The sequence below is a fragment of the Zootoca vivipara genome, chromosome 8 (genome assembly GCF_965207765.1).
Source record: "Zootoca vivipara chromosome 8, rZooViv2.hap1.1, whole genome shotgun sequence".
In the NCBI taxonomy this organism is placed as follows: Eukaryota; Metazoa; Chordata; class Lepidosauria; order Squamata; family Lacertidae; genus Zootoca; species Zootoca vivipara.
This window is the reverse complement of record NC_142591.1, coordinates 12,240,787-12,265,629: the sequence shown is the minus strand read 5'-3', so window position 1 is coordinate 12,265,629 and position 24,843 is coordinate 12,240,787. Positions and strand designations below refer to the sequence as shown.

General features: G+C 46.0%; 1 protein-coding gene across 3 annotated transcripts in view; it reads right to left on the bottom strand.

Moving 5' to 3' along the window:
* Window positions 1–24,843, bottom strand: part of TRIO (trio Rho guanine nucleotide exchange factor) — a 262,864-nt gene that overhangs the window by 191,374 nt on the left and 46,647 nt on the right. For all 3 annotated transcript variants that reach the window (XM_060278041.2, XM_060278045.2, XM_060278044.2), the window contains exon 2: window positions 5,473–5,547. In XM_060278041.2, coding sequence (XP_060134024.2) covers window positions 5,473–5,547 — 75 coding nt within the window. The remainder of the gene's footprint in view (window positions 1–5,472; window positions 5,548–24,843) is intronic.

The following is a 24,843-nucleotide window of genomic DNA, read 5'->3' as shown; positions in this document are numbered from 1 at the left end:
AAATACAAAAGACTGTTAAAAATTAAAAGCTTCCCTAAACAGGGCTGCCTTCAGATGTCTTCTAAAAGTCTGGTAGTTGCTTTTCTCTTTGACATCTGGTGTGGGGGCATTCCACAGGGCGGGTGCCACTACCGAGAAGGCCCTCTGCCTGGCTCCCTGTAACTTAGCTTCTCGCAGCGAGGGAACTGTCAGAAGGCCCTCGACGCTGGACCTCAGTGTCCGGGCAGAACGATGGGGGTGGAGACGCTTCTTCAGGTATACTGGACCAAGGCCATTTAGGGCTTTAAAGGTCAGCACCAACACTTTGAATTGTGCTCAGAAACGTACTGGGAGTAAAACAAAGGTCAACAAAAATGGCTGTTATATGCCACCTTGACTTTTAGAAATCGAGAAAGACGGAACCATATTCCTAACACTCAAAATGTCTGCAAACCGGATACCCCACTGCCAGCCCCAAACTTGGGTGAGGGGTACGGAGCCAACTTTGACCACGTAGCACTCTGAAGGTTCTGAGTTCCCCCCAAGTACAGTTATGGGGTTGGGAGTGAGTGTGTGTCTTGACTTACGGCGTCAGTGCTTTTCTGGGCTCCTGCACAACAGTCAGATAAATCGTGCTTGAATTTGGGATCTGAGAAATCTTCTCTATTGTTTCGCCTCCACTAAAAAGGAGGTAACTTATCTCGGGGCCGTTGCTCGCGATGGCAGAACATGCAACGCATGACCCTTACTAACCTTAGGCACCATGAGCTAAGGGTCAAGCAGAAATAAAGCACTCATTTCCATAAAAAGAGCTGCGAAGAAAAGGAGGAAACCAAGACTCAATGAATACTACACGAAATATTATCAGTCCCCTTTCCTGAGCTATTATTCAGTTTCTGCTTCTTCATATCCTATATAATAATGTCCAAGATGTCCCTGCGTCCAAGCTGTCCCGTGTGTCCCTGGGTCACTGCGCATGTGCCCCAGGGATACAGGGATTGGACAGCAGAGACTGCGCGCGCGCGCACTCTCCCCCCACTCTGCCTCCTCCAACCGCCGCTCCCGCCGGACACCGCCTCACTGCAGGGCACGTCAGGAAAGCGAGGGTGGAGGCCGGCGAAGGCCTCCTCACAACCCTCCCTGGCCGTGAGGAGCGGCGGTTGGAGGAGGCGGGGGGGGAGAGTGCGCGCGTCCTTCCTGTCGGCGGCTGCGGGAGAGGAACGGAGGAGGAGAAAGCAGCGCTTTCTCCTCCTCCGTTCCTGTCCCCCTGCCGCCGACAGCAAGGACAGGTCCCAGGGTTCGGAGAAGCGCTGCGCAAGCGCTTCTCCGAACCCTGGGATGTCTGCTTCCTGTCGGCGGCTGCGGGAGAGGAACGGAGGAGGAGAAAGCAGCGCTTTCTCCTCCTCCGTTCCTGTCCCCTGCCGCCGACAGCAAGGACAGGTCCCAGGGTTCGGAGAAGCGCTGCGCAAGCGCTTCTCCGAACCCTGGGATGTCTGCTTCCTGTCGGCGGCTGCGGGAGAGAAACGGAGGAGGAGAAAGCAGCGCTTTCTCCTCCTCCGTTCCTGTCCCCCTGCCGCCGACAGCAAGGACAGGTCCCAGGGTTCGGAGAAGCGCTGCGCAAGCGCTTCTCCGAACCCTGGGATGTCTGCTTCCTGTCGGCGGCTGCGGGAGAGGAACGGAGGAGGAGAAAGCAGCGCTTTCTCCTCCTCCGTTCCTGTCCCCTGCCGCCGACAGCAAGGACAGGTCCCAGGGTTCGGAGAAGCGCTGCGCAAGCGCTTCTCCGAACCCTGGGATGTCTGCTTCCTGTCGGCGGCTGCGGGAGAGAAACGGAGGAGGAGAAAGCAGCGCTTTCTCCTCCTCCGTTCCTGTCCCCCTGCCGCCGACAGCAAGGACAGGTCCCAGGGTTCGGAGAAGCGCTGCGCAAGCGCTTCTCCGAACCCTGGGATGTCTGCTTCCTGTCGGCGGCTGCGGGAGAGGAACGGAGGAGGAGAAAGCAGCGCTTTCTCCTCCTCCGTTCCTGTCCCCTGCCGCCGACAGCAAGGACAGGTCCCAGGGTTCGGAGAAGCGCTGCGCAAGCGCTTCTCCGAACCCTGGGATGTCTGCTTCCTGTCGGCGGCTGCGGGAGAGAAACGGAGGAGGAGAAAGCAGCGCTTTCTCCTCCTCCGTTCCTGTCCCCCTGCCGCCGACAGCAAGGACAGGTCCCAGGGTTCGGAGAAGCGCTGCGCAAGCGCTTCTCCGAACCCTGGGATGTCTGCTTCCTGTCGGCGGCTGCGGGAGAGGAACGGAGGAGGAGAAAGCAGCGCTTTCTCCTCCTCCGTTCCTGTCCCCCTGCCGCCGACAGCAAGGACAGGTCCCAGGGTTCGGAGAAGCGCTGCGCAAGCGCTTCTCCGAACCCTGGGATGTCTGCTTCCTGTCGGCGGCTGCGGGAGAGAAACGGAGGAGGAGAAAGCAGCGCTTTCTCCTCCTCCGTTCCTGTCCCCCTGCCGTCGACAGCAAGGACAGGTCCCAGGGTTCGGAGAAGCGCTGCGCAAGCGCTTCTCTGAACCCTGGGATGTCTGCTTCCTGTCGGCGGCTGCGGGAGAGGAACGGAGCAGGAGAAAGCAGCGCTTTCTCCTCCTCCGTTCCTGTCCCCCTGCCATCGACAGCAAGGACAGGTCCCAGGGTTCGGAGAAGCGCTGCGCAAGCGCTTCTCTGAACCCTGGGATGTCTGCTTCCTGTCGGCGGCTGCGGGAGAGGAACGGAGGAGGAGAAAGCAGCGCTTTCTCCTCCTCCGTTCCTGTCCCCCTGCCACCGACAGCAAGGACAGGTCCCAGGGTTCGGAGACGCGCTGCGCAAGCGCTTCTCCGAACCCCAGGATTCTAGCGCCCGTTATTGAACGGGCTGAAAACCACTAGTTGGTTATATTTATCATGGATTTCTAGTCTTTTCTCAGGACTTTGGCTATTAAACACAATCTACCCTGTTTCTCATATTTTAAGACATACCCATAAAATAAGCCATAGCAGGATTTTTAAGCATTCAAGGAATATAAGCCATACCCCGAAAATAAGACATAGTGATAGGCGCAGCAGCAATGCCGGCCGCGGCAGGAGGAGGAGGAAAAAAATAAGACATCCCTTGAAAATAAGCCATAGTGTGTTTTTTTGAGGAAAAAATAAATATAAGACATGTCTTATAATATGAGAAACACGGTATGTCCTTTTTAAATTGTGTTTGGTAGGGTGTTACTGGTTTTGTTGTGTATTATCGAGTTTTTATATTGTAAATCCCCCTGCCACCCTGTTATTCTCAGATGAAGAGCAGTAATAATAATAATAATACAACAACAACTGAAGGCTTGCCCAGACTGAAACAAGCTTCTCTACCCTTTCATATGTCATAGTCCAACATTTTTCAGTTTTTAGGGGAAAGGGGGTTCCATATATATATATATATATATATATATATATATATATATATATATTTGCACACACACCCTTTCAAAAAAGGAGCTTCACATCTCTAATCAGAATAATTATCCTCATAACTCAGATTTGGAATTTTTCTCAGGCTACTTATGGCTTAGTTGTGATTCAAACCAGAGATTTCCGAGTTTGAAAAGTACTATACAGTGCTAAATGTTTTCCTATGAGCACAATAATACAACTATGTAAGCAGCATTCGCGTTTATTTTTTGCTTGGATGCGTCAAAAGGGAGGGTGCTGTTTTGAGCCCAGCAAGCAAATCTGGGCTGCGGTGATAGGACAGAGTTAAAACCCCTTTTTTTTGCATTCTACAATTTCACACCGCTAAACCAAACAGAGCTGGGAGGCAGAACACATCCTTTTAAGTAGTCAGTTGCTTAGGGATTGTGGGCGAAAAGACTGCTCCATGATAATCCCAACAGCTTTTAAAGTGTTTAAACTTGAAAGAATGTCACAGACGTAGTCTATTTAACAGCCGCAAACCATTAAAGCACATTGCGTGCTGCTCTCCGGAAAGCTACCTAGCGACGTATGGGGCCGCAGAAAGCTCATTTCAATGTTTAGGGTCCAATTCTTTCACCAACTGGCTTTCAGTTCCCGCTCTTCCACAGATTTAGAAACTAGCCGGTTTTGAAATGCCATAACACCTTTAGGCACACGTGGTCTAAACCACTGAACCTTGCTGATCAGAAGGTCAGCGGTTCGAATCTCTGCAACGGGGTGAGCTCCCATTGCTCTGTCCCAGCTCCTGCCAACCTAGCAGTTCGAAAGCACGCCAGTGCAAGTAGATAAATAGGTTCTGCTGTGGTGGGAAGGTAAACGGTGTTTTCGTGCGCTCTGGCTTCCATCACGGTGCCCCATTGTGCCAGAAGCGGTTGAGTCATGCTGGCCACATGTCCCGGACAGCTGTCTGTGGACAAACACTGGCTCCCTCGGCCTGAAACTGAGATAGGCACCGCAACCTCATAGTTGCCTTTGACTGGACTTAACCGTCCAAGGGTCCTTAAACTTTTTTAATTAAAAAAAAACCAGTAAGGCAAGCCCATCAGAAACTGTTTAGGATGGCTCACCTGGTTCTTGGATTAATAAGCCCAAGACAACAAATGAATACAGAACCTCTCTTAAAAAGAGAAGATTCAGAGCAATAAAGAACAGTTCATTACATCTACACCCCGCTTTTCCTCTAAGGAGCTCAAGATGGTGTTTCCCCATAGGGTTAGGCTGAGATACCCAGGCTAGCCCTGGGTCACCCAGTGGTTGAGTGGGGATTTGAACCCTGGTTTTACAGGTGCTAGTCTAAAACTCTAATGGCTACCCCAAATGGACATCCTCAGAGGTAGCACTATGGAGTATATATATCGGGAGAAACAAAAAAAATATCCCTTTTTAAGTAATTTTATGCAGGAGTGATCCACTCTTAAATGAGTGTTTGGAATGTACCCCCTACCTTAAAACAAAGAAATACAGATAATATTTGTTAGATAGGTAAATTTATAAACAGGACAACACTTATAAAGATATGAAGTTGTTTGAACTGCTTATACTTCGGTTTTTGAACGTTTCGGAAGTTGAACAACTCGGAACGTGAGTGCCAAAAACCCAGAAGTAATTGCTTCCATTTTCGAACGCGCCTCGGAAGTTGAACAACTTCTGAGGCCCGTTTCTCCATTTTTAAAATGGATTCTGCCGACCGCCCATTGATCCTTGGGTTTTCGGACAGATTATGTTTGAAAACTGAGGTTCCAATGTATACAAATTAAACACTTTTGTTATTTACATGGAAAGGAGAAAGACTTGAGAAACACCTGGTTATGTTTTTCTTCAAAGCATCTTATATTTTATTTTGCTGCCAACACCTCATTCATGTCTTTGACTGCAAGCCCAATGCATGTTCCCATGCAGGTAAATTCAACTGACCCAACTGAGCCTGACTGCTGAGTAAAAATGGACAACATTGTGTTGCTGGTGAGCACTGAATAAATATCCATGAAATACAGATCAGGATCGTACACAAAATGCATCTCCTTACCTGACAGGTATGCAACTTTCTCCTTCAAGATTGGCAGGACTTCCATAGCTTTCATTTCATCATTTTTACGAAATCCTGAAGAGACAAATAAAATGGAGTTTACTTGGCTTTAAGATCAATATGTGTTTCCCAGAAGAGAACTGAGCTATACATATGCAACGGAGACAAAAGTTTCTGGGACTGTATCATTTCATGGCATAGCTTTTTTATGGATTGTACCATTTCGTATTACACTGCGGAGAGCAAAGAAGACTGCTTATTGGACAGTTCCCCATGAAAATGTATACGCTATCCAATGCAGCTTTACTAGAACAGCAGCCCTAAAATAAGATTTTTTTAAAAAAAACAAGTGTCGCTCAAAAACAGCTTAATTTAAATGTCATCCACATGCAATACAAGCATACTCTAACAACTGCAGTTATAAAATCTTAAATCTGAGTCCATTATCCTCCCACATATATTTGCGTTAAAAGCCCATAAAAGGAACATATGCAGGTCCAAAATATAAACCTAGAAGTCAAGCGCTATAAGTATGACACAATAAGTAATGCCGTGTGTTTATCATTGTGCTGCAAATATTTAGGCTGCAATCCAAAAACACACTTAATAGGAAGTAAGCACCAATGAAGACAGTGCGACATTCTTCGGGGTAAGCGCACAATTATTATTTATTATTGTAATTACATTTATTAATTGCCTTCTAAACCACCTTCTCAATGCAATTCACAGGTAAGATAATTAATAACAGTTAAAACACAAGTATATTTAAAGCAAGACTAGCAAGCAGACGTTAGTGGTAAAAAACTCTTTTATCCAGCTGGGAAAGCTTGTCAGAACAAAATGTCTTCAGCCGCTTCCAGTAAGTGCAGATAGTTGATAAAAAATCATTATCCAAAACATCATGGACATTTTATTTTTCACAACAGGCACATTATACTGCCCAGTCAACCAACAGCCTTTCGTCGTGCAAACTTTTGGTCCTTTAGTCTGCGAGTAAGTGATCTTGCTTAGTGTCCTTAGATACCTATAGAATGGCAAAACACTACCTCTTAATCTTTACTTCCCTAAACAAACAGTGCTGGTTACGGCTGGCAGGATAAACTAAAGCCAGGGAAGGCGAGGGGAGTGCAATCCCACCACCCTCGATGTTCCGTTGTGTGATTTGCTTTTTAAAACCTCTTCTTGCTTGTTAATTTGTTTGGTGTTAAGGTTGTGCAGTTCATCTCTTTTGGAAGCTGCCTTGTGCATGTCACGATCCTGGAAGCAGATTCCCTTTCTTCAGGGAATGAAACTATGGACTAATGTCAGAAGGGGAACTGCATGCGGGGCAATCCCCTGATGATGATGATGATGATGATGATGATGATGATGTTAAATTATTTATACCCCTCCCATCTGGCCGGGGTTCCCCAACCACTCTGGGTGGCTCCCAACAGAATATAAAAAACACAATAAAACATCAAACATTAAAAACTTCCCAAACAGGGCTGCCTTCAGATGTTTTCTGAAAGTCAGGTACAGTGGTACCTCTAGTTGCGGACTTAATCCATTTCAGGGTGCCGATCACACCCCAAAAAGTCCGCAACTAGAGTGCCTCTTCTGCGCATGAGCATGGCGCGATTGAGCGCTTCTGCACATGCACGAAGCACGCAGATCGCTTCTGCACATGCACGAAGTGTGCAGATCTCCTCTGCACATGTCTGCGTGGCAAACCCGGAAGTAAACACTTCCAAGTTTGCCACGTTCGTAAGCTGAAAGTCCGTAACAAGAGCGGAACGCAACTAGAGGTACCACTGTGGTTGTTTATTTCCTTGACATCCGATGGGAGGGTGTTCCAAAGGGCGGGGGGCACCACTACCAAGAAGGCCCTCGGCCTGGTTCCCTGTAACCTCACTTCTCGCAGGGAGGACACATCCAGAAGGCCCTCAGCGCTGAGCCTGTGTCCGGGCTGAACGATGGGGGTGGAGATGCTCCTTCAAGTATACTGGGCCGAGGCTGTTTAGGGCTTTGAAGGCCAGCACCAACACTTTGAATTGTAAAAGGTAAAGGTAAAGGGACCCCTGACCATTAGGACCTTCTGATCGGCAAGCCCTAGGCTCTGTGGTTTAACCCACAGCGCTACCCGCGTCCCAATGATGAGGCAAGTGCTTGCATAGCAACAGCATCGTTTTATATCAATTCACCAATTCTAACACACATTCATTCCAAGGCACAAAAGGAAAACGGGCAACACGGCCAGATGTTCCGAATTATGCTCCTTGGTAGCTACCCATGCTTTATTTAGCTGCAAGAAAATAGATTTTAACTCTTCTAGCAGCCAATTAGTATGCATGCTTGTTGGGATAATGTACGAGTTTGGAAAGGCGAGAAGCGGATGGAAATTGCCGACGATTTAAAATTGATCCCATCCAGCCTGACTCTGTGCGAAGCTGCTGTTCGTGAATAATCCTGCACCATGTAATATCTTTTATGGGGTGCTGCCTCTCACATTCCAGATGCCCTGAAGTGCTGAGTGAAGGAGCCTGGGAGGTTCCCACATGTACAAGCACCTAATGCCAAGTTTATATGGCAAGCAAATGAAAGGGGAATCAGACTTTCCAGGCTGCCAGTTGCTTTGCAGCCATTTGCCTCCGTTACAATTTCAGAGGAACCCTCCGAGTCACAGTTTGTGGGTGCAGACATCAAATTCCTTCACAGGCACCGCTGGAAAATACACCTGCTCCTGCATTCAAACCTAGGAGAGACACGTTGGCACACTCTTACATCAAAGGAGCTATACTGTATGCTTTGGCCCACTTCAAAAAGGTTTCTGGTGCCTTGTGACCATGAGGATACTAACCCAAGTTAGGAACGACCCTGTACTTTTAAACTTTGAGCTTCAGTTTGATCAGGCATAGGCAAACTCGGCCCTCCAGATGTTTTGGGACTACAACTCCCATCATCCCTGACCACCGGTCCTGTTAGCTAGGGATGATGGGAGTTGTAGTCCCAAAACATCTGGAGGGACGAGTTTGGCTATGCCCGAGTTTGATCCCTGCACAGAGCTTTCGTATGGGCTTACCAAGAAAGCAGCTATGTTAGATTTTGTTGTCATTTAGTCGTGTCCGACTCTTCGTGACCCCATGGAACATAGCACACAAGGCACTCCTGCCTTCCACTGCCTTCCCGCAGTTTGGTCAAACTCATGTTAGTAGCTTCGAGAACACTGTCCAAGCTTAAGAACCTTTAATGCAACTCTCTTAACTTGAGCAAGTACCCCGGAATGAGCTACGTTTATGCAACACACAAAACGATTTCAGACTTTTCTGCTGGAAATACTTTGAAAATCATTAGGGGCGGGGGACGGACGGACACACAAGTGCATCATCTGCACACACACACACACACACACACACACACACACACACACACACACATCCTTCAGACTTTCCACCCAACTATCTGAAGTTGGATCCAAAGAGGATGGTCAGTCGCAAACCAACGAGCTTTAAATCTACACACCTCTCTCCTCCTTACTGCATTACTCACAGTGTTACCTGTTTATTCCATTCCCCCTCTCAGCTTCCTTTGTTCTGGGAGGCGGCCAGCTTTTCCAGACTTGCATTTTTGTGGGCAATTCTTCTGACCAGCTTTTTACATTTGTTAAAAGCATGTAAGCTCTGCTCACCCCTTTTAAATATATAGTTCATTTATTCCAGATATCCAAAGAAATCAGTATCTCCCAACTCTCGAGGAATGCCTTAATAAAAATACAAGAATACCCGTTTATGGCCAAATTAACACACATGCTGAAGGAAAAAGGAGGGGGTGATTTTGTGAACAACTGGGTGTCCTTTCATTAAACTGCAACAAAAAATATCTATCAACAAAACTGTAAACACTCCATGCCTTTTAAAAGGTTGCCTTACAATGATCTCTCCAGCATGGATTCCAGCCCAGGTGAGCAACAGCAATTACCAAATAAAGCAGTCCGCATTTCATTGTTGATTATTTACCCAGAAACAAATTGTGCCTCTAAGTGTGCCATGAAATTCATGCCAAGCACCAGCCATTTACAAGGTTTTTCCCCCCTCTAAAAAAAGTACATAACCCTAGAACATCTATAGCTGAGGTCTGAACAAGGAGGGTTTCTGAAAATTGCCGCATGCGTGTACAGATCCATAAATATCTGCATCCATCTCTACTCACACACTAGCTCGGCATCCCTCCGAGCAAGCATCCTCAGCACCACCGCACATTAATAGAGATGATGTCATCTTTTTCAAAATCAGGGCAGTCTGCAGCTCCTGCTGCCACTGCAGTGCCTGCGGTATTCGCCGGATTTGCAAGAGTGCAAGGCAGCGCAGCAGAGACCCGAGCTGGAGAGCTTAGAAAGAGCTCCCTTCTTTGAATCCCGCTTGCACACAGTACACGGGAGGAAAAATTGGGATGGAAATTATTCTCTCCTTATTCCGTGCCGACCCTTGAACCGTTATCAATTCATGAACTGGGCTTCACGTTGTTCCTACCTGACCTAACAAAGCACAGTCGTTTCATTGCTTTGACAAGCCTGGATTTAACAGAGCCACAAGATTTCCGTAGGAACAATGAAACAACTAGTTTGCTTCATGTGTGTGGCGAGAATTGCCCATTTTTTTAGAATGTTTCTTTTCTGTTTATCCTCGCAAACCACAAATGTCATAGATAACAAACTCTCCGCTATAAAAAACCAAGATAATAAACCCCACTGTAGGCAAGGAATAATACTTTTAGGCAACACACTCCCCCCCCCCCCGCAGTAAGTGATCTAAACTTTATTTGATCTTATTTTATACCTTGTCCCCACCCCGGCTATTATCATTTTATTATTATTTATTGAACTTATATACAGTCCTATACCCAGGGAGGGGGTCTCAGGGCGGTTCACAGAACAAAATCAAGTTATAAAACCACAAAATACCTAATAAAAATAAAAACAGCCACCCAATAGCCCCCCCCCCAAAAAACCCCACATTTTAGAAAGGCATAGGATGTAAATCGGGTCAACCAAAGGCCTGGTTAAAAAGGAATGTTTTTGTGTGGCGTCTAAAGGTGTATAATGAAGGTGCCCGGCAAACCTCCCTGGGGAGAGCATTCCACAGATGGGGAGCCACTGCAGAGAAGGCTCCGTTCTCGTGTTGCCACTCTCCGGACCTCTCAAGGAGGAGGCACACGAAGGAAGGCCTCAGAAGATGATCTCAGGGTCCAGGTAGGTTCATATGGAAAGAGGCGGTCCTTGAGGTACTGCGGTCCTGAGCTGTTTAATGCATATAAACTTGAGCATCATTTACATGTTTAAAAAATCACAAAATGTATGCCTTCATGTAGGCTACCCATATCTGTTCTCTATAAGGAATTTTAACATTCTAGCATGACAATCTTAAAAGGTAAAGGTAAAGGGACCCCTGACCATTAGGTCCAGTCGTGACCGACTCTGGGGTTGCGCGCTCATCTCGCATTATTGGCCGAGGGAGCCGGCGTATAGCTTCCAGTTCATGTGGCCAGCATGACAAAGCCACTTCTGGCGAACCAGAGCAGCACACGGAAACGCCGTTTACCTTCCCGCTGTAGTGGTTCCTATTTATCTACTTGCATTTTGACATGCTTTCGAACTGCTAGGTTGGCAGGAGCTGGGACCGAGCAACGGGAGCTCACCCCGTCAAAGGGATTCGAACCGCTGACAATCTGATCAGCAAGCCCTAGGGCTCAGTGGGACATTCTTATCTACCACTAAATGCAGGTATAATAATTCCTTAAGCATCCCGCAAAAGATTTGGCTAAGAGAACCCTACAATGCAGTGCAGCCACTCCAGCCAGTATTTCCTAAGGCTGCATTCACATGGCAGTTTATTCCAATTTTGACATTTTATCTGCAACTACAGTGGAATACGTTTAGCACACATTTCTGCGCTATCTGCAAATGGGTTGTTCCTGGAAGCAAGTAACAATGAAATGAGCACTACAGTTCCAGAAGTGGCTTTTACATCACGTGAAACTTCAAATACAATGCGGAACTTAACAGCTAGGGGGAAATCGTGAATGGAATAAACTGCCCTGTGAATGCCGTCTAAGCTTCGTTCTACGCACTGTGTCCATATTTCACAACAGTAATGTTGTCGGACATAAAAGTCCAAGAAAATAATAATTCTTTTGTCAATTTGCCTTGCTATCTCAGGAGGATCTGAGCACAGGGAAGCACCTGGAGGATGCATGGATAATCTCCTTGCCCATCACTTTACAGATGTTTTTGTTCTGCTCCCATACAATCTAGCACAGGGGTGGCCAACTTCCAGGAGACTGCGATCTACTCACCGAGTTAAAAACTGGAAGTGATCTACCCCCATTTTATTGGAGTTCAGGTCAAAGTTTTTGAGCTTTTTTTACGGAGGGGAAATGCTCCCTTTTAGTGGGGTTCACAGAATAAAGTTCCGTTTTGTGGGGCTGGCAAAATTTTAGGGGGAGGGGGATTAGCTGCTCACCAAAATATCGCTGTGGAAGCAGGCTGCCTCACAGCTAAAACTCCGTCTTCCGTTCAAGGGGAGGGGAAGGGAGGGGAGAGGGGGCAGGGCCAGGTGCTCATGGGCAAAAGGAAAAGGAGCCCCTGATCAACAGAAATTGACTAGAATCTTTTAGGGATTGACCAGTCGCTCCCAATCGACCTGTTGGACATCCCTGTTTTACTGCATCAGAGACATTAAAATATGTCTAACTGAAGTGTTATTGTTTATATGGTGTCCTTACTGCATGTGGAAATTTAGGGTGGGTGGGTCAACAAATGAATGGCTTTCTAGCATATATCTTGTTTGTTTTCCACCCCTTTGGCTGGCTTCTCCTCTTTCAAGTTCTATCACCTGCAAAGCTGTCCTCCCAAGCCCAAAGTTTGGAAGAACAAAAAGAGCAGGGAAGCGGCAATCCACTCTAGATCACTAGATCAGGCATAGGCAAACTCAGCCCTCCAGCTGTTTTGGGACTACAACTCCCATCATCCCTAGCTAACAGGACCAGTGGTCAGGGATTATGGGAGTTGTAGTCCTAAAACACCTGGAGGGCCGAGGTTGCCTATGCCTGCTTTGCTTTGTTTTGTTTTTTTAAAAAAAACTCTGCATGGGTTTTTTCTCTACCCTCCATTTCAGTGGTCTGGCTGCTTTTTGAACTATGCACTTTCCAAGGACTCATTTCTAAAACTTACTCATCATCTCATGTCAAATTTCTATTTCAGAGAAGAAAGGTGCAATTGCACTTGAGAAGCTACACTCCAAGGGTGCTACACTCAACTCTCTCAAATACTAGTCACTTCCGTTGAAAGACAGGTGAGCGGACACTCAAAATGAGATCCCCTAAGAAGCCAAGCCTGAAAAAGCAGAGAAACCATTCTGTGATGTCCAAGAACTCTCAGCAGATGAACATTTATCTTCACATTTGGGCAGCAGCTGTTTTAAACCAGTCAGATCCCAACCTTTCCTCTTTTACTACTGTTGATTTGCTACTACTGTTAGGTATTTTATAATTTTTTTAGATGCATTTTCGCGCTTTGATTGTCACAAGCCGTTCTAAGAGGCAAACTCTCTTCCCACTTGCAAAAACCAGGATAGAAATATAGTCAATGAACTAATATTTCCGTTCCATTACTGAAGCATTTCAGCAGCCAAACTCAAGCATACATTCCTTTACCTACGTAGATTAATCTCCTGTTGTTGTTTTATGCTAAGGAATGTGGCAACCATGCATGTGCAGCCAAGCCAGAGCAACTCAAAATATCAGCAAAAATATTTAACTCATCTGTGGTGGTCTTCAAAGCTTTTCAGACAACTAAAAGGAAAAGGTTAAGATCTATAAAGCTATAATCCCCTTTAGATATATGAAATCAATGCTAATCCTATGTACATTTCAAAAGTGAGCCACTAACATTGTAATTCTTAATATCCCATGGGTGGCAATACGTCCAGAATTTCCCATAATTTTTTCCTTAAATAGTTCAACAACTTTGAATTTCATTTCCCTCCAAAAGCTCAATTTTACTTCAAACCACTGAACCTCTTGGGCTTGCCGATCGGTTCGAATCCCCACGACAGAGTGAGCTCCCGTTGCTCTATCCCAGCTCCTGCCAACCTAGCAGTTCGAAAGCACACCAGTGCAAGTAGACAAAGAGGTACCGCTGCGGCGGGAAGGTAAAGCCGTTTCCGTGCGTTCTGGCTTCCGTCACGGAGTTCCATTTGCGCCAGAAGCGGTTTAGTCATGCTACTACACGACCCAGAAAGCTGTCTGTGGACAAACGCCAGCTCCCTTGGGCTGAAAGCAAGATGAGCGCCACAACCTCATAGACGACTTTAACTGGACTTAACCGTCCGGGGGTCCTTTACCTTTACAAGCTGCAATAATGGTATTAAACAAGTCTAACCTAAGAAGAAGACTAGGAGAAAGCTTTTAAGAACAATACTTGGGAGTTTCACCAAATCCTGAATTTACTGAACCATCTAGAAAAGTCATGCCCTAGTTTTGTATCAGTTCACTGAGCATGTTGACAGCGATGCCCTAATGGAGGACGGTGTCCCCACTTCACAAGAAAACAAGAACACCAAAAAGAGTCTAGTGGTGGCCTATCTAGTCCAGCACCCTGTTCTCACAGAGGCCAACCAGCTCCCCATGGGAAAAGCACAAGAGCAACACACTCTCCTCCTGTGTTTTCCAGTCACTGGCATTCAGAAGCACGACTGCTTCCGACTGTGGAGGCAGAGCATAACCATTGTGGCTCGCAGCCATTGATAGCATCCTCCTCTATGAACTTTTCAAGCCATTCAAGCTGGTGGCCACCACTGCGCCCCTCCAGCAGGAGTGAGTTCCGTAGTTTGTGCTTCATGAAGAAGCACTTTCTTTTATCCACCCTGAACTTTCCAACATTCAGCAAGCTCCAAAGCCCAGCTGTCTGGTGTGGAGGCACATCATGAACAAACTTTACAAATCTATGATTCTGAGAGCTTTATTTTATTTTCTCTTGCGTGTAATTTTTATTAAATTTTCTGTTTTACAATTTCAAATACATCTTTAAAATATCAATGACTTCCCTTCTCCTCTTTCCAGGGTTCATTTTGCATATCCCTGCATATTCTACAAAAACTGTAGCATTCGGTATTCCATTATTACAGCCATCAAAACTTATTTACACTGTTGAATTTATCTTAATGCTGCCAGCGTTTTCAGCTGTGCACAATTATTTCCCTTATACTGTCAATAAACGTTTTCCAATCTTCTCTAAATGTATGTTCTTCTTGTTCTCTTATTCTATATACAGGTAGGTAGCTGTGTTGGTCTGGCGTAGTCGAAACAAAATAAAAACATTCCTTCCAGTAGCACCTTAGAGACCAACTGAGTTTGTTATTGGTATGAGCTTTCGTGTGCATGCACACTTCTTCAGATACTCTGAAGAAGTGTGTATCTGAAGAAGTGTGCATGGACACGAAAGCTCATACCAATAACAAACTTAGTTGGTCTCTAAGGTTCTACTGGAAGGATTTTTTTTAATTTTTTGTTTCTTATTCTATATGTTAAGTCTGCAAGCTGCATGTAGTCTGTCAGCTAAAGTTGCCATTCTTCTTTAGTTGGGAACTCGCTTGTTTTCCATTTTTGGGCTAACAAAACATGGGCCACAGTAGTAGCATACATAAACAACCTTTTTTTGGCACATGCGAATTTCAGTCTGAATTATCCCCATTGAAAAGGACTCTGGGTTGGGTTTTTTTTGGGGGGGGAAGTACTTTTAAACATTTTCCCCCCAATTCAATATGCATGGATTCTATGAGATCTTTCCAGGGGCTTCTTACTGACTCCAGTTAAGCGCTTCCTGATTTTACTCACTGCTATGGACCCGGGACTAAACTCACACCCCCACCCTACAACCTCCCACCTTCTCTGGTAAATGACCACCCCAAAGAAGCTACATAGAGAAGGTCATAGAGATCACCATCCTGGGTGCTCTGTGGGTACATTTTCAATAACATACTCTTGAGAGTAGATGGCATGCACTGGACCCGATATGCTCGGTTGAATTTGAACGATTTACCACATTTTTCCGTGTATAACACACCGCCGTTTAGAAGACGCCCCCTATTTTGGGGACTCCAAATTAAGAAAATGGGGGGAGATTGCCCAGAGTTATTGAGCTTTATTTTAGGGGGGATTGCCAAAAATCGCTCACCAGCATGACCTACGCTGCCACTCATATGTGTCGCAAAACCCACCTATCGTCTGTCCCTGTGCCGGCAGAATCAGCCAATCGCCCGCGCTATTGTAGCGGCAACAGCCAATCAACAAACAGCCCTTGACAAAGTTACCAATAACACACCAAATAGCCACTGACAATCCATGTACAAGACGACCCCAAATTTTTAACAAACTTTTTTATTAAAAAAACAAACAAAACTCGTCTTATACACGGAAAAGTACGGTAATTTAAAACTTGAAAAGGGGAAGGACGAATAACCATTGCAAATTTTCTTGAGGCGCCCAAAGTCGTCTTCTGCCTGTTAACCATCCCTAACAGCTCTGGAATACTCATGCCAGTTCAATGATAGCTCTTTGGAAAGTTCTTATTTTTTTAAAGTCTTCTTTTTTCATCATTATTTCTGATGGTGATGCTGGGGAGAAGGAACATCAGAGCCAAGGGATTGAAAAATATTATTAATTGGATTTCTTAATCAGTTAATTCCTCTGTAGAAAAAGAAGAAGTTTTAATTGGCATGTCTGCCTTTATTCCCCAAACTCTTTAAACAATTTCAGCTACCTCGACTGAGAGCTCTTAGAGGACATAAAGTGGAGTGGTGGTGGTGTAACTGGTGTTTGAACTTTGATACTACAGCCCAAACTCATTCAAGAGTCACAAAAGCCACAGAACCGCAGCAACTTAGTTTGCATACAAGGAGCCATCAGTACCACACTTTGAGGATCAGGTTCAAAGTTAGTTCGCCCATAATATTTATTAGGTTGGGTTGAAGCAGTTTTTTCTGATGACAAAAACTTGCAGAAGACTGCATTCCTGCTGCCATGTATAGTTCCATTTACTAGCACACAGTGTGAATATTACACAACCTTCATAGCCACAAGCTTGACTAGAAAAGGACTAGATGTGGCCAGCTGGGAAGAGAAAGTAGTGGCGATAGCAGGAGAGGAAGAATCAAGAAGGGGGACAGGAATCTACAGGCAAGGCAAGCTTTCCTAAGCAAAAAGAGAGAGATGGCATCTTGGGATGGTTGCCCTGGCTCCATGCAACAATTGGAGTCAAAGTTGGAGAGCCAAAAGGATAGGGTGGAGGAGATCACCTTTAGGCAGCTGTTAACAAGATGCCTCTTAATCAGAACCAGGTTTATATTCAGCAGAAAGGTTGAATCTGCAAAGAATCACTAGCTCCAACAGGCTGCTGGTTCGGATGAAGATTCTGTTAAGGACAAAATCTTCACTTTCCATCTGACTCTGGTCTTGACTGACCCACCACATTTAAGCAAGATGGAGCAAAATACAAAAACTTTAGGATGAAACACACATGGAAGGGTGGAGGGAAGAGGCAAGCATCTTGGCGCAGTTCCTTGCCTCTCTCCCCAGAGCTACCAATACCAGGATTATGCAAAGTGAAGATGTAAATTTACTCCACTGTGCATAAAAAAATTACATTCTGTTTTTCTTGGAGCTGAATATGCATTGTCTAAATGCATGGTGTTCTTTTTTTATATGCAATGAGGATATTGCACTGTACATGCCAGGCTTCCTCAAACTTGGCCCTCCAGATGTTTTGAGACTACAATTCCCATTATCCCTGACCACTGGTCCTGCTAGCTAGCTAGGGATCATGGGAGTTGTAGGACAAAAGCATCTGGAGGGCAGAGTTTGGGGAAGCTGGTACATGCAGTTCCTGTGAATCTCCTCCCCACTTTGATATCAAAGGCTGTAGTTTCTAGCAGTTGAGTGTGCCGCCATATTGCCCTCTATGTTATTTCTAGCTTGCTGGCTGTGCAAACCAATCAGCAATGGCCAGATCAACATTAGGAGTTTTGCCGTTGCAAACCTGCTTGCTTTAGTGAGAGGAAATGCCCAGCTTACCGCAGCATCACACTTTCCTGTTATCAGTCAATTACTGTAATCTCCGCAATGTAAAGATAAGTCCACAGAACGGCCCCAAATGCAGATTTATTGCCCACTTTCCTTCCTAAGGAGCATCGCTGCTGAGAGTCGGTCATTCCAAATTCGTGATTTATACAAGAGAAAACCAAGACTAAACTGTGCCATCTGAGTGAATAATGCCATCCCGACCTCAAACAAATTAACGTAACGTAACATGCAAGTCAATCCAAACTTGGGAAGCCTTCCAACTCTTCTTGAGCAAAAAAGCCAAGGAGACCACTACTGCCAAAAGCAACAACAAAAAACCCCACCAAGCATAATATTTAAAATAATCCTAGCTCATCCGAAAGTAAGGATAAAAGCATGCCTTCTCGTCCTGCAGCATCTGACTAGGATGAGATCATTTGGTTCCAGATTGTATAAAAGGCACACAAAATTCCACCCACTATGAAGTACATACACAGAGCCTTTTAAATATTACCTTAGCTGGAAAACAGGTTGGTGGGCCACAGAAGGATTAGAGGGAGGGTTGGGGGGGGGAGCCGCCCACACAAAAATAGAAGCTAGCCCACTCCTCAGTTTTGCAGTCAGTCCTTTGCACTGGACCCTCACCATCAAACTCACAGAAACTACCAATGCATTTGACATTTACCAGAAAATCTTGACAATTTTTCAAAACTGTTCTCTTTCAAGCCCCTACCAAACTTTTGAGGATTGTCAGTCATGCCCTGGATAATAATCAGCGAAACTGCAGTTCCTATTTTACCAGGTAAGAAGGTGGAGAAATCTGCACCCAGCAAACGAGATCCAGTTATCATAGTTTTAATTTCATTTAAATATGGGCAAGGGAAACAATGAGCATGGCCCCTACTCCTTCAGGTCCTCCTCTCCTGGTCAATGCCAGCTACCTTCATCCAACAGTATGAACCAAGACAGTGTTCCTTTGAACATAAAGAGAATCAGAGATTCTCAGTTTTCTGAGAATTTTAGAAGGCCATATTCTTTCAGCACTAGTTTTGAATTTACAGAGCAGTAGCATAGTCAGGATGCGACAAGGTGTAATGGGACGCGGGTGGCGCTACAGTCTAAATCACTGAGTTTCTTGAGCTTGCCAGTCAGAAGTTTGGCGGTTCGAGTCTCCACGACGGGGTGAGCTCCCGTTGCTCTGTCCCAGCTCCTGCCAACCTAGCAGTTCGAAAGCACGCCAGCGCAAGTAGATAAATAGGTACCGCTGTGGCGGGAAGGTAAACGGCATTTCCATGTGCTCCGGTTTCCATCACGGTGTCCCATTGCGCCAGCAGTGGTTAAGTCATGCTGGCCACATGACCCAGAAAGCTGCCTGTGGACAAACACCAGCTCCCGCGCCTTGAAAAGCGAGATGAGTGCCACAACCCCATAGTCGCCTCTGACAGGACTAGACCACCCACCCTTTACCTTTTACCTTACTCCCCAGAAAGACTAGTCGCCTCTGACTGGACTTCATAAATTCATGAGTTCAAATTCTAACCCCTTTTGGGGACTAAAAATGTTTCTTATGTGATCCCCAGCTACATAACTGGCAATCCTTTCCCAATCATCAGGGCTTTGTGCTCTTGAAATTTCACACCACGAAGAGTTTAGTTCTGCAAGAATGAATTGTGTAAATTACTACCCTTCTTGTTTTTGTGATTTTCTTATATACAGTACGTCTCCAAGTCCTAAGGTGGGCAATAACATCTCATTCTCCAATCATTGGAAAGCTTGCTGGCCATGCCGCTCCCTGCTTAAGAAGTTTCACCAGACACTGTCCAAAAATTAAAAACTTAATTTTTGTCATAAGGGCAAATGGAAAACATCCTGTCTTTTTTTTTAACTAGGGGAGGGTTGAAGTACAGTATTGTTAGATTTTTATAAACACCACCCAAAGCGGTGCAGCAATAAAAACTACTGGCACGTTTGCAAAGCTAAGCAGGGTCCGGTATGGTTTCGAATTGGATGGGGATTTTTGGGGAACCATGCACTGAAATTCCTGCATTGCAGAGGGTTGGACTAGATGACCCTCAGTGATCCCTTCCAACTCTATGATTCTAAGTCAGTGTGCTAGCTCTGCTGGAGAAATGCCAACTCCCCATATGCTGCTTTAGGAAAAACCCACCCTACTGAAAGTGGTACAGTCATACCTCTGGTTACGTTCGCTGCGGGTTGCGTACATCACGAGTTCCGAACATGCCAAACCCGGAAGTGCCGGAACGGGTTACTTTCGGGTTTGGCGATTCGCGCATGTGCAGACGCGACAAATGACGTCATGCGCATGTGTAGAAGCACTGAATTGCGCGGCGAGCATGCGCCGATTCGGCGCTTCAGGTTGTGTACTGCTCTGGTTGCGAACGGGGCCCCGGAACGGATCCAGAGGTACCACTGTATTGAGAACAGTTAAGAGCAATTGCAAAACTGAGTAAGAGAAGCACAATCATGTAACTGTGTTAAGGAGCCCCCCCTGCCCCGATTTCAATTGTAAAGAAACCCAATTTGATGCTTGAACTCTTCCCCCATTTGCTCATTTTGCGCTAGCTCATCTTCCTTCCTATCAGATTTTTGCTTCCCTCCGCTATGATTTAAAGAACTGAGTTTTGGTTGCTGTGCATTCGTGCACAAAGGTTTGGTGGTAAACTGCAGAATTCCTTTCAAACCACTCCTGGAAAATTACCACCCCAATATCCCTATCTCAAAGCACCATCTGAATCCCCCCCCCAAAAAAATGCACTGGTTTAAAAGAAAAACACATTTTTATTGCAAAAAATTAAAACCCATGATTTTTCTGCAGTAAGCCCATATGTGACACGTTTTCAGATCCCAAGAAAACGAGCTACGTACACACAAAAGAGGAAAAAAATTGCACTTTTTATGTAGGCAAGTGGTTGCTATGAGCAACCCATATTTCTTCCCCCGCCTCACCCTAAAGATAAGGGCAGCATCCAATCCCCAAGCAGATGTCCCAAAGATTCCATGTTGACAGTGGCAAGTTGTGAAGACAAGAAATAGCCCTCGCCTCCCTAATAAGCAAGCACACAGCCCTGCTAGAATTCAGAGGCGACGCAATGCTGGAGGACAATTCAAAACTCCAAAGGGAAAGGGGCAAAAATCTACCTGCCTTTTTTACGATAGCTCTCAAACCACTCTGGATAATGAAGCAGCACAATGCCACGGGTATCCGTGCAAAATGCAGCAACGGAACATCTACCCACAGTCAGCAGCCCTTGCAGCAGAACAGATTACATCATCGCTTTGCAGAGCTGAGCCAGTGAATACGCTTAAACCAAAAGCACCCAGCCAGATGGAGCTGCGTTGCCTCTTCTGCTCCTGCAGTTATCACCTGCCTCCTCCTCCTACCTTCAGAGCTGGAAAATGTCACAAAATAAAAGAGAGAGAGAGAGATCCACCTTGCCCTGATCCTCCTCTTCTTGCGTGGGCTTCCAGGTGTCAGAAAGGAACTCAGCGCACAAAAAACACACCTATTTCCCCCCCCCTCTCCCACCCCAAACAAAAGCAATCTGATGAAACGTGCTTTTAAAACCTCAAGCAAGAGCCACAGATGGCATTGAACTCAGCAAAACTGGGACGGCAACCTGATTTTTTGAACGAATTCAAAGGGTGGGGTTTTTGTAAACGGAGGCCAGGAAGGTCACTCCCTTTTCCATTTGTCATTAAAAACAAAAAACAAATTTCCTTCCTAAGGGCGAGGCAACTCCACTGCACTAAACACTCTTTTCCCCAGATGTGCATTAAAAAAAAAAACTGGTGGCAACTCCCTTTGTTGCTCAGCTCAGCCAGCTGCTTCACTCACATTGTGCTTTGCCTATTAAGTCAGCGCTCTCTGTCCAGTGGCGAACATTAGTGACATAAGCCACACCAAGCAAACACCCTTTTTTCCCCCCCAAGCTCTTGCTGCCTGCCTGAATTCAGTCGGCTGTAGCCAGCTCCCTGCTCAGAGAACACACAAACCAGCCCTCTCGTCGGTATAAAAATGCAGCGCTTACCTTTTGTTTAACCATGTGGCTCTTATAAGGTCTGCATGGTGTGTGCTAGTTTCTTAAGATTCACCTCTGCTACGCAAAGCGCTGTCTGGAGATGAAATAGTCCGTGTGCATTTTCCTGCGTTATTCACGAGTGAATGCACTTTACACACACACACACACACACACACACGTGTGTTATGAACCATGCCTGCTGCAAAACTTTAACACCGTTTTGCCTCTGTTTGTATCTCTTAGGTTATCATCAGCAACCATTAATTGTCTTAACACCTTTGTCTGCTAGGCACTTGGTCAAGAGTTACAGCTATAATAACAGATCAATAGGCAGAAATATAGCTCTCTTCTATAAATATGTGAATGACCCGCTCCACAGCAAAGAGAGAGAGGAAAGCCACAGCAGCCCTGATTATAAGTGAGGACAGCCACAACTGACACCTTTGTAAATTACTTTGTAAATTATCAGCTCCTAATGGTGTTTGAAATTAGCCAAGCGCCAGGCGCTTTTTACACCTGACTATCGGCCACCTGCGACCAAGATGCCTAGGTGCCAGGATGGTGCCCAATGTCTCCACCATCTGGAGGTGCGTGTCTGGGAATCACTGGATCTTGACTGTTTTCACACACAAGCAACACATATTGTAAAAGTCAATCAGCTATACAGTGGAACCTCAGTTTACGCCTACCTCCGTTTATGAACGCCTCCGTTTACGAACGCCGCGGACCCGGAAGTGTTTACATCCGGGTTCTGCGGCACTTGGATACGCAGAAGCGCTCTATCGGCGCTTCGCGCACACGTAGAAGCGTGCCTTCGGCGAGCGAACGCCTCCGCGGAACGGATTGCACTTGCAAACCGAGGTACCACTGTATTTTATCTGCACAATCAGAATGCATTTCACGAACCAAAATGCTTCTTCTGTGCAGCCTGAACAACGTTATAGTTAATGGTCTGTGCAACCATTAAGAGGTAGGAATAGGCTAGTACAGGCATCCCCAAACTTCGGCCCTCCAGATGTTTTGGACTACAATTCCCATCATCCCTGACCACTGGTCCTGTTAGCTAGGGATCATGGGAGTTGTAGGCCAAAACATCTGGAGGGCCGCAGTTTGGGGATGCCTGGGCTAGTATGTGTGTGGACTGTCCCTGGATCAAGTGACTTTTCTTCCTTAAGTTCTCAAAGTTCTTAACCTAGCTCAAGATTGTCATTGGAGCGAGCCAGATGTTTAACTCAGAAACGATCGCAGTCAGTCCATCCTTTTAAAAATAAGACTTGAAAACATTCTTGCCCCACCCAAAACAGCAACTACCGTAGACATTCCGTATTGGTGACTGTGACCTTGTTTTAAGGAGCCATTCGGCCCCTGAGTTTCTAACACTGCTTCCTACTATTCTAATGTCTTGTAACCATCTTCCCCTCCCCACCCCTAAGCCTCCCACTGGCAGCTTCGTTCAGATGCAAATGCTAAACCATAGTTCAGCATTACAAGGATGGAACCTCCATCCCAGGCTCAACCATTCCCCTCTTCATCTCCTAAATGGGCTTCAGGGAGACCAGAAGCATCTCCTTTAGATTAAGCACAGTTTGGCGCTGTGGTCTAAAGCACTGAGCCTAGGGCTTGTCAATCGGAAGGTTGGTGGTTCGAATCCCCGCGACGGGGTGAGCTCCCGTTGCTCGGTCCCAGCTCCTGCTAACCTACCAGTTCAAAAGCATGTCAAAGTGCAAGTAGATAAATAGGTACCGCTCCAGCGAGAAGGTAAACGGCGTTTCTGTGCGCTGCTCTGGTTCGCCAGAAGTGGCTTAGTCATGCTGGCCACATGACCCGGAAGTGTACGCTGGCTCCCTCGGCCAGTAAAGCGAGATGAGCGCCACAACCCCAGAGTCATCTGCGACTGGACCTAATGGTCAGGGGTCCCTTTACCTTTTACCTTTTACCTAACAGCAGTTAAGGTTAACCGTGGTTTCTCTGAGTTCAGACAATGTGGTTCTCTGGGTTCAGGCAAACTGTGGTTAATCAAAAATGGGAGAGAGAAACAGCTGAGCTCCTCCTCACAGCAGCATCGGAGAAGAAATGGGGAACACGCAGAAGCCAGGAATGAGGTTAGGTTTGTTCCCACAGAAAGTTCACAGTCTGTTGGGGCCACTGGATTAACAATTAATAGGGGAAAAAACTGCTGAACTCTTGGAAAGGGCGGAAAACTTCTCCTGAACTTGCTTATTACTCCTATCTGAGAAGAGCATCTTTTCACCTCGCTTTAAGGGGGGAAATCCATCCCATACCACCTGCCCCACAGGAACTTACATAAGCTTTCCTGCCTGTTAACTGCTAATCCAGGAACTTGCTCTGGGGCTCAAAATCACCCTGATACTTACTCCTAACCAAGCTAACAATCATTGCCATAGTGCCAAGGCAACATATTCCTCACTTGTACAGCACTGCCGGAAAAGGCTTCTCTTAATCCTTCCTTTTAGGCAATGCAATCTGATCCCAAACCAAGCCAAAATGTTTGTCGCATCCTGAAGGAAAAGGCTGCCTTGTTGGGGAGCCCCTAAACCCAACAAACCCAAAAGTTTGCCTATGTTGGTACGTCTCCCAAATGCAATCCATTTAGGACTGATGCAGCAGTGAGTAGCGAGACTTATTCACTTTTGTTTGTGTTTCAATGGGGGACTTTGCTCAGTGGCAGAGCCCGTGAGTTACATGTGGATTCCTGCAACACTGGGGGGTTGGACTAGATGACCCTCGGGGTCTAAAATTCCATGATTCTATGGTCCCAAGTTCAATCCGCATCTCCAGCTAAAAGGAACTCGGGTAAGAAGGCCAGGAGAGATCCTGCAGAGCTGTCGCCAGTCACAGTGGACAGCATTGGCTAGGAAGCACACTGTTTTGACCCTGTATGATGCAGTTTCACACATTCAAAAAAGATGAAAACGGCCCTTAAGGCCAGAAAGCATGGCGGGGACCCATAGGAACCTGCTCTATATGAATGGGGATTCAGAACTCAGGTTGGGTGACCACCTGCTGAATTTCCAACCACAGGACTGATGATTTCATATGTGGGCCACTTTACGTACTTGAATACAAACACCATTTGCTTCCAACCAGCTACCAAACATTTGCTACCAGCCAGAGCTCTCTATAAGCAACTTGCTGTTCATGTGAAAACCCAACGATGCAACAAAAGATATTCAAAAGCATTGACATTTCTGGCACATGTGCTTTTACACCAGCGCCT